Source organism: Poecilia latipinna, unplaced genomic scaffold (genome assembly GCF_001443285.1).
Source record: "Poecilia latipinna isolate Pla-1442-1.1 unplaced genomic scaffold, P_latipinna-1.0 Scaffold2643, whole genome shotgun sequence".
NCBI classification, from domain to species: Eukaryota; Metazoa; Chordata; class Actinopteri; order Cyprinodontiformes; family Poeciliidae; genus Poecilia; species Poecilia latipinna.
Genome location: NW_015115259.1, coordinates 25,029 through 46,592, shown reverse-complemented (window position 1 = coordinate 46,592; position 21,564 = coordinate 25,029). Strand labels below are relative to the sequence as shown.

The following is a 21,564-nucleotide window of genomic DNA, read 5'->3' as shown; positions in this document are numbered from 1 at the left end:
ATGCATTATTCCTGAGAGTTACAGCTGTTAATAAATTAAGACAGTTGCATTAGTCCTTTTTTGGAGAGTTAATGTCATAAGCAATCCAATTTGAGTCGTTAAAGTGTCTGAACGCGATCCAGTCCTCCACAAAATGTAAAATAAAACCAGTGATTTAATAGACAAGACATAAACAGATGTAACTGGATTTTTTTTTGTGGTTGTGGAAAACCAAACTGATTGTTTTATTTTAATAATTGGCTTTAGCAGGTTTAGCCAGGTCGAGGTGGAAAATCCTTCCAAGTGTCCCATGTTGATGTGAGGAACAATATTTCCACATTAGTGCATTCACCAGCAGTGTTTCCCAAACCTAGTCTTCAGGGCCCGCAGCTCTGCATGCTTTACATAATGACTTACTCAAACATGCCTGATTCAAATGGATGGTTACCTCTTCAGGCAGTCAGGAAAAGTTCTGCTGGAAATTGTCAAAAACCCAATCAAATGGGTCGAAACAATGGAAATTAACTCGGTCACATGTGTGACCCAATATCTATGCCTGATTTGAGAATGCTATGTAACTCTAATTCCTGTATTTTGCCATGGCAACCATTCCATGACTCTTAGTTCTTGTTGGTTTAACAGCTTTAAATTTCTCAGTTAGTGAAAGAGCTATTTTATATTTCACCCATACTTTGGTTCACACCAAAAAGTAGCCATTGAGTGAAGAGTCATCTTCATCCTGGTAAAGTACCACAGCCCTGCCCAGTAGAACCAAACCTTCCAATGGCATTAAGGGTTTAATATTAAGAATATTTGCTTTTACAGTGTAACGTAGAAAGCAGCACTAGCCATAACTCAGATCAAAATTTTACTAAAAATCAATCAATAAATTTTCCCAAGTGCAACTGCGTGAACAAGCCTCCCATTAGGTTGAAGTGGTTCTGCTGCAGCTACGGTAAATAAACCCTTTGGCTCTAATCTGACGCTGCCAACAACCTCTTAATCACAGGCCACTGAGTCTTACAGTCATTGTTACTTCGTTTGTCTTTGAGAGGTCTTGCTTGAGAGAAATTCAAAGGGTAAAGCTGAAAAAGGACTAGTGAGGGTCCACATGTGCTGCTAATGGACATTTCTAAATTGGATAAAACAGGCGGATTTAGCAACAGCAAATCACAGAAAGAGAAATCCGGGGGGAAAAGTGCCAAGAGACCGAATGGAAAACAGTGGAATGTGGGTGCAATGTGGGTCACCGATGCTCCCTGTTCAACCATTAAATCCATATAGGAACCCACAATAGGCCCTATAGATCGCAGCCTAGCAACCCCTTCATTATAATCCCAAGGATTTGGGGAGTTCCAGGGAATTTCAATGCTTTTTTTCCCCCGCAATTCAGTTTACAAGGAGCTGACTGTGGGTAACAGAAGTGACAGGGCTACTGCCCACCATCTGAACCTAGAAAGATGGAAACAAAGTCTTGCAGGTCAACATGTACCCTTTAAATCATTCGGTTCATGATTATTTCATTTGCTATAAGTGCATTTCATTTTCTTCACAATAAACCCACTCAAGCAACTGCTTCCCAGAAGTTCAATGAAATAATGATAATAAAATTTAAAAAACAAAAGCCGAGCTTTGATCACAGCTGCTCTGCTAGTCTCGGATGAATTTAATTTTCCTGCTGGCCATGCAGGAGGGGCTGAATTATTCCCATGACAGCGGAGATGAACAAACCTTCAGAGTGAATTGGCACTTTTTCGTCATCAGTGAACAGAAAAGCGTGAGAGGAAAAATGACCTCGACCTTCACCACTGATCATGACCTTAGTCTTTATGACCCGGTATAGCAAGTTGTTTTTTTTTTTTTGTTTTTTTTAATGAAAGTAACAAATCTGTATATGAATGCCATTTATTTATTAAACAAAGACGTGAAAACTTTGTGTAAATAACAAGCAAATGCAGCAAAAGAAATGCCCTCATAAATCTGAGAGAGAGAGAAAAAAGAAAAAAAAAAGAAAAAGAAAAACAGATAAATGTGACCTGAGCACATTTATCTGTCCGGTGTGTTCTGGTGTCAAACTGAGTCACTTATAAACACCTGTGAGAACCAAGCTGAATATGGAGCCCCTCTGGCAAACCACCAGTTTCAGATCTTGTCAGAGTAATCAGCTTTGCCCCGCTGCAGACCCAGGCAGGCACTCCGAAGGCAATGACGCCCTTGGAGTGAGAATGGACCAACGCTTGAATGAACCGCTGAGTGGCCCAGCAAACGGACAGCCAGTCCCAGAGCGCTGACGGCAGCCACTTTGGGCTGGTCACATGGGGCACGGAGGAAGTACAATAGAACAACCTGAAGACGCCAGAAACTTGCTTCTAATAACAAACAAGAAAGAGGTTTGCAAGGGGTTGACGTTAGTATCTATAATGCACACTGAAAATAAAAGTAATCAGTGCTGACATAAGCCTGATAATGTTACCAATGCTAAATCAATTCGACAGTTTCTAACGTCTAGTGAGATGAAAGTTTAATAACACCAACATATATTTCAAACAAACCAAGATCCACAATGAGGAAGTAAATGTGCTTTTTACAGACTCATATCAAGCCAATATAAAACAGTTTTTAAGGTCATCTGCCTTCTTTTTTGCCTAAAACAGTAACTGGTGGAAAATTTGGTGATCTTTTGAGCAAACTCTGCATGCTTTGTGAGTGTCTTAGTGCATGGAAACAGACACAATGCCTCGTGTTCATTTCCTGTGAAGGTCAGAACACGAGAAACCTTTACAGTCAAGTGAAATGTGCTTACAAAAACAAGTTTACTTTTTTTTTTTTTTTTTTTTTTTTTTTTTTGAAAAAAAAAACAACCCGCGGGGCCCCCCCAAAAAACTGAAATTAATGTTACAATTAAACTCAATTGATTTCAAATTAAATAATTGAGAGCAACATGGAACTGAAGTCAAATTCCTGTTTTATTTTCACAGTCTTGGCCACTAAAGCCGATTCTCATTTTTACTAAAGCTTTTAGAGATGGAAGTGTGAAACAATGTGCTAGTTAAATCACAAAACAAACTGTGTCTAAACGTCTTACGAAAATGTGATGAGTATAAAGGCAAATGAAATATGAAACAATGCATGGTGCAATACACGGTCATTGTTGTATCCTTTCGAAGCGACAATGAGATTAATAGGATTACTGGGACAAACATTGTCAGATCAGAGTCGCTAAAATCCCCTTGCCCTACGGAACGACAACTGTTACCAGCACACATCTGTACCATACAGTGCAACCTAATGCTTTACACAAGTATGAACTCAATAATGTGACAATTTCTTTCAAGATAAGGCATTGATCCGCAACTATTGAAATCAACCGTTGTGTTTTGGCATTTTCTGAGCCGCACCATTGAGCAACTAATCCGCAGTTTCAGCAGTAATAACACAATCATGAGCAATGATACATTGTGTTACCAGACAACTTAGATAAGCTGCTGGGAAATAAATAGACCAATCAAGGATTATGATCTTAATTCCAGTACTTAGATGAGTGATTAAAGATCACCAAGGACCAACAAGAAATGGCTTGCATGCAGAAATCTGCAAACATGTCGGCAAACACGTCTGGGTCTTAACATGGAAACCTTCACAAGACAAGAAATAGGAAAAGATAAGACTCAACGGACACGTGAGGTGAAGGGTGCTCAACCGGGACAAGCTGGGGAAACAGACAAAAGGCAAAAAGATTTTTAATAACGTTTGGCACAATGACATAAGGTCAGTGCTTCAGCACACGCTAACCTTGTCTTAGGGGGTCAAACACTGGGCGTGAATTGGGGCACCATCTGTGACTCACTTTCAAATTTGCTGCAAAAAGCCCGTTAAAAGAGGCTTCGAGAGGCCATGAGGCGTTCAAAGACCTCAACCACAAGTAGTTTGAATCTGTGAAACACTCAGAAACACTTGTTCAATTCAGTAGCAGAATGTTGAGCATAATCTGTCATAGTCAGCCTTTTTTAAAGCCTCCAGTCTAAATATGCGTACATGTGACATATTTGCAGAAATATTTAGTAGATTGCTTCCTCCAGGTCAGGGCTCAGCCTTTGTCTCAACTGTAGCAGTTCAAGTGTCTTGTTGACAACATGGTGATAAGATGAAGCAGACGATAGTTAGATGGATTGAGGCAAAAAGGGGATCAAAATGGGGGATTGCTGAGGGTGTTTGGGATATCTGCATGCCTTTACTTTGAGGTTGTGCAGGTAAATCCTAGTGGCAGAACCAGAACATGTTGGGGGGCCTATATACCCAAAATAAGTCTAGAAATGCCTTAAGGTCCTCCTGACTGAGCTGGAAAGTGTCACTTCGTAGAAGAATATTCCTTTCTGGATCCTCAATGATGTCTTGGAAAAGTGAGACAATGGATTGATGGATACTTGATACTGCAAATCCCCAATATCTTGCCTACTATCGCACATTTACACAAATTGAGCAATGTGCTTTCACTTTCAAAATAAGTGTTGGATATTACCTTGCTAAGACCTGCCTCTGGGTGCGTCTTACTGGAACGAGACCCTGCGGCACACCCACAGCGAGCCCCACAGAATGAACTGCAGGAACTCAGCGTTACTTCAGATAAGTGGGAGACATTTGATGGATCAATGGATTTGGAGTATCTTTCTTTTTGGTAACACTTTATTTGAAGGGGTGTGCAGAAGACTGACATAATACTGTCCTAAACATGATAGTACCTGTTCTGAACATGAAGGAGTCTTGATGAATGGTTATGATCATTGTTATGACGTGTCATTCGGTAAATAATGACACTTTTAATGCAAAGTTGAAACTTTATGAATGTTTATGGCTCCATGTTCATAGCAGGTGTTATGTCATGTTATGACAGTGTCAGGCAAGCCCCTTCAAATAAAGTGGCACCTTATTTTTCTGTGCTACTTACATTTTATTGAAAGAATGATAAAGTTGAACTACAGTGTGTCAAAAAAAAAAAAGATGCGGATTGGCACAAAAAGCGATTGGATCAACTAACTCTATTCAGTCAGTTGAAAGAGTCAAGTTATTTTCTTTGTGTTTGCATTTGATGGCCCTCTGAGGGCGTCCGATTTCCCATCCACAAACACAGCAGCAGATTACAGACATTCGAAGGGATCAAGCTAGATAAATGTCTTTGGTGTAGAATCAAAGGACTTTCTGGAGATGTGCAGGACTCGGGATGCAGAGTGATAAGCGGGACAACCGCTCTGATGCTTTCCTGTTATTACCACGAGGCAAGAGAAAGGTTCTACATCCGCACCATGAGATCAGCTAAATTTAAAGGTCAGCTTGAAAATGTGCCCACAGTTGTTTACCAGCATCAGTGTTTCTGTGTTTACCGCCTCATGTTGGCGAATGACCTTTATGGAGTTAGACGTCTCAATCATCTGAAGACAGTCCAGTTTTTTTAAGTACAGTGTGGTGAGTCAACCAACAGCTGTTTAGATATTTAGCCTCAAATAAAATTATGGCTCTAAGTATCCTGGGACCCGTGCATCGCTACAGCTGCTGTCAACACCTTGCATCCAAGCCTGGCGTGGGAATTTAATCCAAGGACGAATGTTGCCATGTTTAGCTGAAAAAAAAAAAAATTCTTCAATCTCAGGAAAAGACTAAACTTAGATTCAATTGGGATTAAAAAAAAATTAGATATTTTAAGGTTCTAGCAGGAAACATGAAAGCAGAGATTTTGGGTGAAACAGATTCCACTTTGGTAACACGGAAATGTATCCGGCAAATATGATTCAGGTCTCCTCTCTCATTACTCATTCAGTTTTTTCTGCCCTGATTGGCTGATGTAATGAGAGGAGATAACAATGAAAAGGAAGAACAGAGGTAAACGTTCCCTGCAGTAGAGCTCAGTGCACGAATAGCACTAGAAGACTTTCTACAACATAAACTTCACAGTTTTCAGATGCAAGCTTCAGACAACAGTCTAAGTTTTCCTTAAAATCATGCCGTATGCAGATAACAGAGTGACCAAAGGATGGGCCAAACTGAATGACAGAATGACAATCTCAACCTCGTCATTGGGTCAACGAAAATTTCATTCACACAGCTTAGAAAGTTTAGGATTAGCTGTGCTTTATCATTCACTTTGTGACATTAGAGAAGAGAAAAACCAACTGACTACAGAGAACAAGATTTCTAATCCTGGGAAATTCAAATTCACACAACTTCAAAATCATAAATGCTGACTCAAAAACACATACAACCCCACTCATTTTTAGACTGATATCTTTTTGCAAGTTACAAAGAAATCACACACTCTTTGTAACCAACAACAAGCTTCATAATTCTGGCTGGATTCTTGACTACTTCTCTTGCCAAAAATGATTAAGCTCATATAACTTATACTGTGAGTCAGTTAAACTGTTAAAGTGGAGCGAAGAAGAAGGAAATGCATTTCTTTAACACATATAAACTTTTATAACTCAAAAATCTTCTAATTTCTTACAATTTTTTTCTTTTTAATTCCATATCTAATACCTACATAAAATAAATTTTTAGAGTTTTACCATCACGCAACATATGACAAAATAAACAGGAGCATATTCCAAGGTTTCACTGGCATAGGGGGGAAAAATGATTGACTTATATGGAACGGCTGATAACCAGATGAAAGGTATTTAGTCATTCCAAGTGTTAAGCAGGGAGTTGTTTGAGCTACAGCAGCTCTGTGTAGGTAAGTGTTTAATGGAAATTTTGACATCAGGATGTCTGCAGGGATTTGAACTTGAAGCTTTTAAAGCTCATCAACTTCATGCATGTTTAAATGAACACAAACCTGAGTGAGGAGGAGGAGAGCAAAAGTTTTACAAAGAGAGAGAGAGAGCTATAAAGTTCAGAAAAAAAGCAGTGTGGGGAAGCTGAGCAACAGCGAGAAGTAGAAAATTTCTGAAGAAATTTAAACGGGGCCTGCCACAGTTTGCCCGTCAGTTGGAACCCAGCGTCCTGATGCTACAAATTAGCCTCAATGCTAAAGTAAGCTGAGATGTACTCAATAGCATGTGGAGAGTCACAAGCATGTAGACTAACATGGACTTATGCCACTCAGTATGTTGAAATTAGTGTACAAATTAAAATGAGCCAAATTGCTAACATTAGCCTAAATGCTGTCATTAGCATGTGGGGCATCACTAGCATGTTGTCTTACTTTGACTTACCCCATTCAGTGTACTAAGTGTGGCTAATAAATAATAAAAATAACTAAAAGCTTTTTTTAAGGGAAAAGGCTAATGCTAATGGGGGGCAGTGAAATGCTAATGTTTGTGCAAATGTTAATTCACTGCCTTGCGCTGTGTTCCTGTCGCTCCCCGAGATTAAACTCATAATTACGATCCTCTGCTCTCTGATAGCAGACGGCGTGTCCGTAAACAAGTTTTACTAAATATTGTACAATAACCGAAAAGAGAGATGTAACTTCTATCGTGATTATGATTACAGAATAGCCAAAAATCCCTACAAATTACAATAAAATACTGCTACCTCAGGTGGGCGCCGGAAGTAGCAGTATTATAGTGTAGAACAATAGGTGCCTGCCATGCACGTCAGTCACTGCTCTCCCTGTGCATTGCTATGGCAGGCCCCAATGACACCTTCGGGTTTTCTACTAGGATCACTGGAGGAAGATGAGAGAAAAGAGATGAATGAATACAGAAACACACACACAGGGGCCTAAATCACATTTAGAAGTAGGGCAGCCTATGCTGGCAGCTCGAAGGCCTGGAGCACTTTCCTGAATCGTTATCCAACAAACGACACCATAACACAATGAGCTTAGCTTATCTGCCTACTCATGCTTACAGAGCGCTCCCATGCCTGAAGGCGCTGCTTACAAACCTGACGTCTTAAGTGATATATGAAAAGAACACAAGTCTGGTGAAATGAATGATTTCATTTGTGGTGAATATATTAAAAAAAAAAGCTACATGAACAGCAATTATTTAACAGGAAATGAGGCTTTGCAGAGTGTAAACATCACCTCATCGCAATTATAGACTACCCTGGTATAGATGTGCAAAAAGGCTTCCGGTAAATTTCCAGGAGCAAGAGTTCCCACTAAAGAAACATTTATTTATTATTCTGAGAGAACATTTAAGAGATTCATATATAGTCATTTCTGTCTTCTTGGTTCCATAAGGGAATAAGTAAGATGGGGAAACAAAACGGAAAAGTCAAGAGTGATTGTCAAAAGTTAGGAAATCAAGACAGAAGGAAATCTGAAACATATTACTAACTATAGTCTGTGTGATAACTAAGAAGTTTATAACAAGGGGAATTGCGATAAACAAGGCAAGGAACTAAGCTTATCTCGCCAATCTTTGGGGGTCAATAAGTCTCCATGACAACCATTACATACTAGCCACAATTGCCAGCTGGCTGTTCAAAAGAAAAGTCTTTTCTAAAGTACCACAAAAGTCATTTTGTGTTTCCTAAGTCCACTGGAACTTTGCCATTTGGTATGTTTGGGTTGATTTTGGGTTCTAGAAAGTTTTCATTCCACTTAAATTTTGGTTCATAGAACATTTTAAACTATTTGAGCTCTTTCTTGTGTATGTTTTCACCATCAGGTCCATACTGTTTAGGTAGATTATGTCCCCTCACAATAAAAAATCCTCTCTTCCTGCAGGAATGCTGATGCGATCTGCAGGACGCACAACAGCAGAAAGCAGAATGTGATTAAAAACAATGAAATTAGACCAATGCAGCAATATTATCAGGTTGTTTCATAGTAGTTACATTTCGAAAACCAAGTACTGTCTGTAAACTTTGCAGAAATGTGCAATGACGACTGCACAAGAACAAGAACTGGAGAAAAGGTCATGGAAATGGTGCAACCAGGAATGACTTTTTATGTTTATTTGCCACTGGAGAAAAGTAGAGAAACTGCAACAGCTTTAACCTTGCTTAATATGTTTGTTACTTCCAAATGTAAAAATTGGTAAACGAGCCACAATCTTGGGGCGTTGTGATTGTTTTCATTTGTTTCTTAGAACAGAAACGCAGTAAAACAGGATGCACAAAGTTTGACCTGATGCTGCTGGACTTTTGTGCAGCACTGACAGCAATTTATTTTTATTATTAATTAGCTGTTTTAACAACCCCATTTCTTGAACACTGAACTTTCTTTAAGGTGACAGTAAATAGGACCACATCTATCTAAGTACTTTCATTCAAAAGCAGACTTGGTACCAAATCAAAAGGACAAACTTTAAGGGAAGGGAAGAAGTTGAATAAATCTAATAATTCTGCAGGATTATCCAGGATGGCCGTACTGAAGCTGCAGTTTTACACTGCACAGAAATTGCTTTGAAGAAACTTAGATGGAGCCAAAAGGGAAAAGGGGTGAAAAATGCAAATCCCTCAAGTTGAAGAGTTCCACTTCCTTTCTGGCAATATAAGATGCTCAGAGCACACAAAGAGGAGAGGACTGAAACACGGCTCTCGTAGCCACAGCAAGCATTACAACATCATGCTGTCATCGTAGTACAAATTTTTAAGGATTACCTTTCTACATCAGCATCATCAAACACTGATGTTCTCCAGTGACTGATCTTTAAGAAGAATTTTGACCTGATTAAACCACAAGATCTTAGAGGACCACTAGATTTCCTCCACTGGCTGCTGCAGGAGGTTATACAAACATCTGTCCCTTCAGAGCAGAAAAGTGAACATAACAAAGGTGACCTAAGAGTGTATCAAATCATATCTTAACTGACAGGTAGGAAGATTCAATGGTGTCAAATGTTAAAGGAATAACAGGGGAAAAAGTATTCATTCCCTATAAATGTTACCACCTTTTCTTACATTATGTAGATTTCTACATATTTTATTAAGATGTTTTGTGGTAAAAAAAAAAAAATAAATAAAGTATTGTAAAGTGGAAGTAAAAAAAAAAAGTAAAAGTAAAACTTTTCTGGAAACCAGAAAAGTGTGACATGCCTTTTATATTTAATTCCCTTATGCTGCGTCTTACTGCCTTTGCAGTTTATTGAATAAATAAAAATACTCTGTGGTTTGATACGTGTGAAATCTTTATTCTGTTTGGGGAAAACGGACATCTGCAAGCCAGAGATACAATGAAACGGATTTAGATCAAATCCTTTTCATGTGTTAGAATGATCCAGTCTCGTTTTGTATTTGTAAAAAAAAATACTTCCATTTCTTAATTATTCGCCACTTTGTGTCAGTCCATCAGTTGAAATCCAAAGGAAATGCGCTAAAGGTTGGAAGTTTTATTCCCTCTTCGTGACTCGTGTTTTCAAGCTATTTTATCCACCGTGATTTATTAGTCTAGAACCTATTTTATGGGTGCTGACTCACGCCAAACAACACAAGGCAACAATATCTTTCCAATAACGGCACAAAAGCGAGAGCTCTTCAGCTGCCAGTATGTTGACTTTGCTATATTTGCATGTTAGATTAGCTGCAGCAGACTCTGTGGCAGCCAGAGAAGGCACAAACAAATAGGACTGTTCACAGGAAGTGCGCACTGTAACATAGCTATGAGTTTGTACTTGCAGACATTCTGAAATACCTCTAAAAATGGAGCATAAATAACAGTGCTCCCCCTCACTGCTGACCTGGTTTAAAATGTCACAGGTGATCACATCTGTCGAAATTTCCTGATATATGTATATTTTTTTTCCTCTTTTGAGAAAACTCGCTTTGCACATCCTACATTCTTATAAACACTGGCGGCATCAACTCTTATGTAAGAGACGTGTTTAACATTTTCATGCTGAGGCTTTATAATGGCTAGGGAATGTTGGCAAAGCAAAATGTAGCTTCAGGGTGTGCAGCAGGATTGAGTTTTTGCCTTTTAGAAAGGGTTCTTCCTCAAGAGAGAGGTTTGTTTTTATTGAATGTGATGGCATCAGCGTATATACACATATAGCTTGAATTACACGAGGCAATAAAGGACAAGACGAAGCCTTTGGGTGGATTATGAAAGCAGAGACGTGTGTATATAATAATAGCGGAAATAATAGCGGCCAAGAAGACTGAGACAACCAGATTGTGAGGTCACTCCGACGTCGGAGCGACAGACTTCTGACTAACCTCCAGCATCCCTCTCGAAGAGAAAATAATTGTTGGCGTTTCAAACTTTTAATGAGAGACATCCACTTTCTCTTGTTCTAGTTGGGCTTTATGAAAATAACCTGAAGGTCTACAAGGAAAAAACAAACTATTTTGAATGTTTTCCCGCTCCAATATCAATCAGGTGGCAGCTGCAGGACGGCAAACGTTTCCAGGTCAATGGCCAAATTCCTTTTGTGATGCCAAGCGTTAAAATGATTGAAATCTGCCAATCTTTTACTCTTCCACACCGCAGACTTTATGTGGAATCCCAAAGCAAACCTAAAAGCACCTGAAAGCTGCGGTAAACTTAAGCACATTGCCTTAGGAGAGACTAAAAGAGAAGATGTAGGATTCACAGTACTCACATATCATCTCAGTAAGATACAAGGAATTTGGTCCAGTGCAGCCTGGACCAAATTCCTTGTGAGACATGTTTAACATTTTCATGCTGAGGCTTTATAGTGGTTAGGGAATGTTGGCAAACATTTATGCCACATTAACTAATGTGAAGAAGTTAATGTGGCATAAATACTGTAGAAAGGTACAGTCATAGTGTACCTTTCTACCTAACCTAAAGGTCTACAAGGAAATAACACGCTGGTCTTTATACCATATATTATTTTGTGTCAATGAAAACAGTGAAAGATCCAATTAATTGAATAGGAAAAAAGTAATAAACACAACAGTCATGACTCAAAGTTTCTCAGCTACAATTCAGCCAGGTGTCGGATGGTAATACTGTTCTCCATAAAAATATGCTTTACACTTTGAAGCTTGTGAGAATTCATACATAACGCTGACTGAGAGACTGTTTTTTTGTTTTTTTTACCATCTGTCAGTCTAGCAAGTTATTAAGCATGAACACAGCAGATCCTGCACTGATGACACCTGATTGCAAAATCGCTCTTAACAAAGAAGGAAATAATCCTCTTTCTTTTTGTGTTTGCACAAACAATGAAAGTGCACCAGCATAAAGCTGAGATCACATCTAATTCAATAAGCATTTAGGTCACCTACTGGACTTGTGCATCTGCCATTAAGCCAGCATGAACCCAGAGTGAAAACAAAGCCTCCCATTGTGGCTCATCCCTTTTTTAAAGACAGTATGTGATGAATCACATGTGAACCATCCAATCACCAACACTTGAACAGACAGACAGACAGACAGACAGACAGACAGACAGACAGACAGACCTGTCCACTGCGATTTTTATATGTAAAAAGTAACAAGATGTATCTCACCAACATGAACCTCCTACTCAAACTCACCACCATCAACACTTTGTGATAACTAGTAAGGAGTTTCGTACGTCCCTGTGTGTTTCGCCTCTCTTCCTAGCAGAATAGTTTAATTTCAGCCGCGTTAGAGATTTTTCCCTCTTCTGATCATGAAAAATCATACCAATTAGGGTCATACCAATTAGATGTAAGTCCAGATTCAAAACCTTCCTTTCGTTTGATAGTGCTTTTGATCTTTGTCCTGCTGGTAGCAAGCTACACTAAGGCGTTTGTAGAAGAACCTTTAATCAAACTGTTTCTCCTGTTTTTTTTTCCAATGTGCCAATACTGCAACTATTTCTTCTTGAGATTTCTGTGGAGCACCAGAAATTAAATCGCGCTCAAAAGATTTAGTTGGGGAGCCCTGAGGCGCATTGATTAGCACCGCAAGAAGGTCGCTGACGTAAAAGTTTGCCGGAGTCTCTCTGCTCAGAGTTTATATTCTCTGTCCACGCCTGGGTGGGTTTTCCGGTGCTCCAGTTTCCCTCTGCAGTCCAAAGGCAGGCTTACGTAGGCCTGTGATGAGCTGACAAACTGACAAGCCTCGTCTCCTGCCCTTTGGCAGCGTGGAGAGCATCCACCACCCCCATGTTCCTAACAAAAGATAAAGAAAGAGACTGGAAAGTTAAAAAATCTTCTGCCCTTCAAACAAACCTGACCTTATTTACTAGCATATGTCATAAAAAAAAAACTTTTTCCCAACATGTAGCACTATAACAGAAACAGAACCTGACAAAAAGAAAAAAACAACAACACTTTTCACCAGTATGACAGGTCCAGAGTGACTGTGACTTCGGGACACATTAGCATTCAAACATCTGCATCTCACCGAGTCGTGACAGTTCAACGAGCTCACAAAAGACTGACACAGACTCAACAGATTGGTCTCAACCAGAGGCTCGCTCAGAAAAAAAAAACAACCCCAAAACAAACAAAATCTTCCTCCTGGCAGACTGCGCGAAGCAGGCTGCATCCTGAAGGACACGTGAGGGAGCCTTAAAAATCCCATTAGAGCTGCAGAAAATTCAAAGAACAACATGCATAGCCTGCTCTCAGCCCCAAAATCTATTCCTGTCAGCACTGAGTAGATAGCCAGAGATGGGCTAAATTGAGACACTCTATTTTGGTAGGAGGAGAGTGAGGGGATGGAAGAAAAATAGCAGTGGAGCAGAGGAAAAGAGTTGGTGGGGAGGGGGTAGAGGATAAGAGACTAAGAGGGAGCTGGATAGATAGGCAGAGGTAGAGGATTGCCTTCAACTTGTTTCTTTTTTTTTTTTCTTTTTTTGCGGAAAGACAAAGGCCCTCCTGCAAATAGAACATGTTTCGTTTCCCAAAGAAATTCCACAGCACACCCTCGTGTCCCTTAGAGAGCCAGCGAGCCGTGGAAGACGCCGGATCTGTCCATGCGCACGGAGCAACACCAGTCTTTGTTGTCCGGCCTCGTTAATCGATTGAGGAGGTCGCAAGAGGTCTCGCCATAATGGAGCGGCAGCGGCTCTCAGAAACACACACACACACACACACACACATACACAGACACACACATGCACGCACTGTGCGTGCAAAAACATCTCTGTGAGCGCACGCTTTCTGAGCCACCGGTCAAACTGAATGAATCAAATTCTTAAAAACCAGCCCAGTGGGACCGGTTGGTGATGATCGGGGGCGGGTGGGTGATTAAACAAAAACAGGCTGAAAAGAGCCGCAGGATGCAAACTTGTATCTTTTCACTTCGCTGCCAGGGAAAGAGCGGGCGCATGAGTATGAGAAACACTGACGTTTTGCTCCGTAACAGCCACAAATGTCATTGGGATTTGACGTGACAAAAAAGTAGCATGTTGTAAAATGGGATTAAAATGAAGCGTGTTCTTTATCATTTTCATAAAAATGTAAAATGAGTTGTGCATTTGGATTCAGCCCCTTCACTCGAACATCCTAAATAAAATCCGGTTCCATCTGTCAGTCTCCTGAACAGTAAATAGAGTCCATCACTGTTCCTAGGCTTTACTCTGTTTTGTTAATTCTATTTTTCTATTTACCTAGGACTTTCCTTCAGTAACTCAGCTCCCTGCCTCCCCAGTTGTCTCTCATCTGCTCATTAGCTCACCTTTCTGGCATTCCAGAAATCGAGCTCCTCGACACATCCTTGGTTTTCACAGTTTGTGTCAAATTCTCTGCTGCTGCCACCAGCCTGGGGATTCCCAGAACTCTAGTTTTTCTGTGAGCTTTTGTTTGGTTTTGTACTTAGGTGACTTTTATGATGTTTCAATTATAAATAACGTACTCTGTTTGGCGTACTGTATACTTGCGTGCCTCTCGGTCAGGTCTTTCTTGTAAGAGATAAGAAACAAAATGTCCTTGTAGTCCTCAAGTGCCAGTGTCCTGCAACTTTTAGATTATGTTTTCACATAATATGATAATAAAACCCACAGGGACAGAATGTGGACGTGAATGTGATACACTTTTGCAGTAAACCTCACTTGACGAGCACTGAACTGCTGTGCTCTGTCACTCTGCCGTCCTCTGTTGACGCCTGCCGCTGTTTTCCCACATTGACTCGGAGTAAGAAGATTAACTGAGGGAGAAGAAACCAGTGCAGCTCTGCCAGCCAACACACAATCTCTCTCCGTTCCACGACTTTCTCGCCTGCCTTTTCTCCCACCTCCATCAAGCTCAACTTTCAGCCTCTTCAATTACACACAAAACTCCATTCAATCTCTCGGTTAGAAAGCTGTGCTTCCAAATGAAAAGGGAGGTGCTTCAACTGCATGTGAAAAAGAGATGAAGGAAAAGCCAAAAAGGTGAGTCGATATTCATCTATCGCAAAGCTAATTGCATTTGATTTGGCAAATAAGCTTAAAATGAGCAACGATGCCCTTCATCGCTTATATATGTGTGTGTGGACTCCGAGTGCGTGAGAGGGGTCGTAAAGATCCGGCAAAGAAATTCCTCCCACGTAGATGAAACCAGAGCCTGAACAAACAGCTACTGGAGCTGGCACTTTAATAGGAGGTGTTAAAAGGAGGAAATGACTCCAACTTCACACACCGTAAATGAAAATTTACACTCATTTTGATTCAGAGATGTTTCTTTGTCATTTCTGATTCAAGTTGTTTGAAACTCCAACAGCAACTTTGATGCAGATGCCTAAATTTATATTTGTGCATAAGTACTGGAATCAAAACAATAAATGTGTGTTATACATACGCTTTACCTGTTAATGTCAATTATTGCTAATATTTAGCAACAGTGGAAATAATAGTTTTTTTTTTGTTGTTTTACATAAAAATATGCAGATGTTTTTTTTATGTATATTTAATTTTACCTTCAGAATCTGATACAGCCGTACCCAAGTATCAAGGTGTTAGTTAGGTCTGCAGATTCTCGTCACCATAATTGATGATGCCAAATAGAATTTTTTAAGATTTTATCTTCTATGTTTTTCCAAAGATTCTTGGCAAAAGTTGTGCATTCTTTTAATTGTTGGATGTGCAAAGACTCTCTTCCCTGCAGTCTGTTGAAGTGTATGTTTGTGTGTGTCTGTGAGTGTGTGCCTTTAAGTCATTTGAGTTTAGCTTTGGGTGCACTACTATTTCATATCACCTTATTTGTTTTGGGGGGGTTTTAATAAGCTAGGATTTAAAAGTTTTTCAAAGTTTTCGAAGGCCTGAGGGGGGTCAGAAGTATTGTACTAAAAGTTAAGTCATAATAAATGAAAATTTGGATGTTCTGTAAGTTTTGCTGTGAATTGCAGCAGTAAAAGAGTTTAACTGTGGTTAAGTGAGATCTCTGTCTTCACTGAAGGTTGCAATGATTAGCTGCTTGCTTGTTTTCTCGTGCTGATCTGTCAACTTGTGCAAAAGCCCAGTGTTAAATGTCTGAATCCCATTTTTAATCACGTTTAGATAAAAAGAATACCTAAAAAGGGCTAGTAGAAACAAATATTCTCCTTTTGAAGTTGATCTTATCACTAATTCAGTCCCACCGTATTTAGAATTTTAAACACTCATACTTGTTGATTTTACATATCCATACTTTAAAGCACATCGACTGTGTGTTTAATACTTTTGGTCCAATTGGAGCCATTGTGATGATATTTGAGTGTTGTTGTTTTTTATCGAAGTATATTGGGAAATGTGTGTATGGCTAATGTTCTGCTGAGAGTCAGTTAGATGTGAGGATCTGTGCCACCCTCATATTTCATATTAAACCATGAATTATTAAGCTGACACTTACAGACTGCAGGCCGAGTGAAGCAGGTGGGCTGACTCTCCTCAAAGATAACGAAACCCAACCGCCAGCTATTTTACACTCACTATAGAAAATCACATTTATAAGCCAACAAAATCACATTTATAAGTAGTCGGAGCTTTTCTAGCTATTTTTTATTTTGAAACAAATATCACCCAAAATATCTGTTCAGGTTTTGTCTTTCTATAAACTCAAGGAAGCTTCCTTGTTCCTTTGAGGAGAAGCAGGAAAGCTTCTCCTCACAGCATTATGCTGCCACCACCATGCTTCACAGTGGGGATGATGGAGCCTAAAGACATTGTAAAATTATCAGAAACAGATGTGTATAATTGTCTTTCCACTTTACAATTTTCACATAAAATCTCAGTAAAATACCTCCTAACACTATTTGCAATGCCTCGTATTGCTGTTTTTTTTTTTTTACGCGACTAAATCCAGCATCCATCCAAGCCTTTAAAAGGAAACGACATTAAAAATTAAACAGGTCGTCCACTGATCAAAGTAAAAAAAAAAAAAAACCTCATCCATAAATAAGCAGCTTTGATCACTGCCAGCAGAGATCATGTCAAACACAAATGACAATTTAATAAACCAAAAGGCTGTTTGTATTAACCAGATCACTTAAACTCATCACATGACATTGCTTCTTTCATCAGCTCAATCAAAACCGAATTGTTCTGCACCGTGCATTGAGATCTGATGTAAAAAAAATAATAATAAATAATAAAAATGTGGGATATCAACCTCATAAACACATGATGAAGATGTGGATTTAGTCTCTCTCCGTCTGAAATTTTTCAATTTGTATTCCTACATGTATAGCAGTCTTTAACGAACCAATTTAACTGGCAGGAAAAGAAAAAGAGAGGAGAAAATTTGGTATGTATTAAATGATTCATCAAGGCATAGCTGCCAATCAAAAGCAAACCCACATATTTCTTTCCTGCATGTTTATTCAGTCTGATCTGGAAGGCCTGTCATTTCTGAAGCATGTTAGCCCAGTGAGTCACACGTAAATTACAGAACCGTCCGCGGTTTCCTGTTTAGCTTTTGGTTGAAATAAATAACTTAATTATCTCTGTGATATCATAGGGTAAATAAAAACTTCATACGGCAAAATAAAAACAAACAAAACAAAAAGCAAGATGAAGCCTTGAAATAAGCCCAACCATCAACTCATCTGAGTGCAATAAAAATAAGCATAACTCAGTCTAATCAAAAGCAACAATAAAAAACGACACACACTTTGTGCACTTACCCAGAACAATCCACCTCACTCCTTTAGCCGTTTCATTTCTGTAAAAAGGCCTCGTTGGATTGCTTTCAAGTGTTGTGATCTGTTGTTCAGCGGCCAGCGAATGCACCACTGCACCGCCTGTACAAATTGCATCTGACAGCACGCGCTTTTTATTCTGTGTGATTACAGTTTTAATGTCAAAGGCGTCTCCCTCCTCCATCACACAGTCCTCCCCAAAAGACTTCAGACGAGGGAGAAAATCCCAGCGATGTTTGTTCTTAGCAGCCTTAACGACAACACACGTTTTATCAAATGCCTGCTGTAACCCAGGTATGTTCACACCAATCTCTTACAATGCCGATGACTGTTTATTATTTATTTAAAGCAATGTCTATGTCTTTAACAAAAACAGTCGGGTAATAAATGCATGGATTCAGCTTCAGGACTTCCTGTAAATATAAAGTTATAAAAAGTTATCACCTGCTCTGCGTGTGTTCGGTTCAAATAGCATCACAAACGGACAAAAAAATCGAGCTGATCAGCCGACATCGCAAGACGCTTAAAAAAGGACATTCAACATATATTCTAAAGCAATGGAGTTGCTAAAAGTCAGACGATTTTTGAAAATGAAACTCATCGTAGATGCGATGGGTAACCCAAGCATGTCGTAATCATTATTCTTAAAATATTTGTAAATTGTTTCCTAATCGAGAGAAAAATCTTGATGAGAAAGCTTCCTTGAACACACACTCCTGATGACAACACATGACGCACAGAGCAACTAATCAAGCTCTACAGACGATCGTTGTTCTCCCTTTGTGGTCTGGAAATCATCAGAACCAAATTCTGGCACAAATAAGTAAGTTTAGATCTGCTGCATTATCCGCCAAGACATTTACCAATGCCAGCTCATCATGTTGATTCCTGTACCTCTTGTGATGTCACCCAGCAAATACACGCCATGTGGAATCAACAGCCTTTTCTAAAGAACGTCAATGAAAGATTTATTCTGTGAAAACCTACAACAGAAGTTCATATTTCCTTTCCTAACTAGTGTATGTTTTACTAGTGGAAAAATGCACCACTGGACAATATCTTCAAGATGAACCCATCTAGGTTTCACTTTTCTTTGTAACCTGATCTAATAAGTGTTGACCTTACCCTGATTCTCCTCATGGCTGCTACAATCTCCATCCGACTGTTGGGCCTGGGCACGTCAAGACTCCCCACATACTGTGGCAAACATGTACACACACATGAAAAAAAAAAGAAGAAGAAAATAAATCAGTCATCCATGGTACCACGCACTGCAAAAAGACAGTTTGACAAAATCAACTATTTCCATGTGAAAATGCACAGATTGTTTGACGTGAACAAAGTTCTGCTAATATTTCTTATTGACTGTCACTCAGACTAATAAAATTTCCACCATAGTAGCAGAATAACACAACAGAATCCCTACAACTTCTCTTCTTGCACACTGTTAGTCAGCAGGACTGTAAGTCATTTCTTCTTAATTACAATAAAAAAAAATGTTTGTTTGTTTGTTTTAAAAGTCAATTTTGAAAATTACAAGTGACACGCACTTAAGCAGCTGACTGCAGACAGGCTACTTGAGCAGATAGCCTGACTACTTAACCAGATAATCAGTTTGGTAGACCTTAGGTGTTATTCTATTAATAGCAGAATGACAAAAAAAGAGGAACAAAATTGTGCAATAAGCACCTTTACTAGATGGTTATTTCATTTTTTGTGTACTTCAATGTATAAACATCCATCCATCCATCCATCCATCCATCCATCCATCCATCCATCCATCCATCCATCCATCCATCCATCCATCCATCCATCCATCCACCTTCTTTACACCCTTGTCCCTCAGTGGGGTCGGGAGGGTTGCTGGTGTCTATCTCCAGCTATCGTTCCGGGCGAGAGGCGGGGTCACCCTGGACAGGTCACCAGTATGTCGCAGGGCAGCAGCATGCAACAGTAATAAGTTAACTAAAGCATAATGGCCTCATATCATAACCTTTTTACAGCAGAAGAAAGAACCGCTACAAATGAAAACATTTAAATTATTTTGTGCATGTTTGTTTGAAATTGCTGTGTTTATTCTGAGAAACCACAGCGTTTTTGCTCAAGTTACAATATCATGAGAATCTCCAAATAACTTATGCATAGTCCCAAATATTGTGCTAGGTACTGAGACTTATTTAATTATGGAAATTTATAAAATAAGTTTTTAAAACATTTGACCTTTTTTGACGCACTAAAATGTGTTGGGCAAAAAAAAAAAAACAAGACAAAGAAAACGTGGTATTTAAGTTTTAAAGTAAGATACATTTTTTTATGGTGTCGCTTTCAGCTGAAACGGCAACTTACAAATGTTGAAAAATGGAACCAGTGGGAAAAACTGAAGTCAGCAGTGCATCTCTATTAGCAACCATTCTCTGCATACAATACATACCAATCATTGGAGTGTCAGCATGTGGGGCAGATTGTGCCTTCGAAAGAGATCAATGTGCGAAAGACGCCGCAAAACAATGATTTTTCTTGCAATGTGTCAAATCTGCATGGCTCTGTTTCAAAGATGAGTTTAGTGTGGCACAGATGACACAGCCTTCCCTTATTAGTAAGCTCTTTGCAGCTTGCATATATTTGAATTCATGAGTGGCCCTGGGGAACACGCCGCCTTTGATGTTGCTCTTATTTTGATTGCAGTAAACTGTCTAGGAGCAGAAAATCTGTACCACTGACTTGGTAAAAAAAGATATGTCTTTGGTTTTGCTGTTTAGTATTTAGAGACTCGCTGTGTGCACTCATTCAGTTTTATTCATTCATAGTCCTCGAGTGAATTTATTGAATGAGATGTTTTTCTTTCATCAAAAAAATAAATAAAAAATGTGATGCTTATCACATGCACTTCCTGTTAGATGGAGGATGGTTCTGACGCACGTTTAAATTAAGCTATGGTTCATACGCTTTATTTTTAGTCGCTGAGAATCTGTAAAGGAGTACAGCAGAAAAGTTGGGCATACGTACATAAGCTTCAAAGTTTACTTTTTAGACCTTGTACATCTTAACTTGTTGTTTTCTGAAACAGTTTTTTGTTGTTGTTGTTTCTTCATCCACTGAAAACAAAAAAATTTCCAAAATCTGCAGGGGACGTGGGCTCGAAGCTAGCCGTTATGTCTGATGTGATCGTAGGGTATGTCTGTGTTTCCAACATCATAGTTTTCAAATAGTTATGTTTTGGTTAGCTACTTTAAAATCTAACAAATTACAACACTTCAAGGGCTTATGAGTTTTCTTCAGAAATGTAGAAGCAAGTTGTTTTTACAACATTATATATTTTAACATTGGAAGAAAAAAAAAACTACAAATTCAGACCTCCCCCAAAATCATGCAGGCTCTTGCCTAGACATGCCTTTGCTCAAATCCAGACACAAAACTAAGAATTTAAGAATATCAGTTTCTATTATTCTTGCACGTAAAGAACAGAACATATTACATATGAGTCAAAAATAACAAAATAAAATAAATGTCCTCTTTTTTTATAGAACTAATAAGTAAAAATATATAATGTATTAAGACAGTGAAAAGGGTCAATCTAGGAATTGCAGTCCAATCAGAGTTACTGTTATGGACTTCAGACACAGGGATCTTTACTGTTGAACAGGAAACAGCACTTTATT

At 39.1% G+C, this 21,564-nt stretch overlaps 1 protein-coding gene across 3 annotated transcripts in view; it reads right to left on the bottom strand.

The window, feature by feature from the left end:
• The window catches only part of LOC106938620 (carboxyl-terminal PDZ ligand of neuronal nitric oxide synthase protein), a 67,453-nt gene that overhangs the window by 28,161 nt on the left and 17,728 nt on the right, over positions 1-21,564 (bottom strand). For all 3 annotated transcript variants that reach the window (XR_001422664.1, XM_015020734.1, XM_015020735.1), the window contains one exon: positions 19,031-19,102. Coding sequence is in view for 2 of the 3 variants with exons in the window: in XM_015020734.1 (XP_014876220.1) it covers positions 19,031-19,102 (72 nt within the window). In the remaining variant the exon portion in view is untranslated. The remainder of the gene's footprint in view (positions 1-19,030; positions 19,103-21,564) is intronic.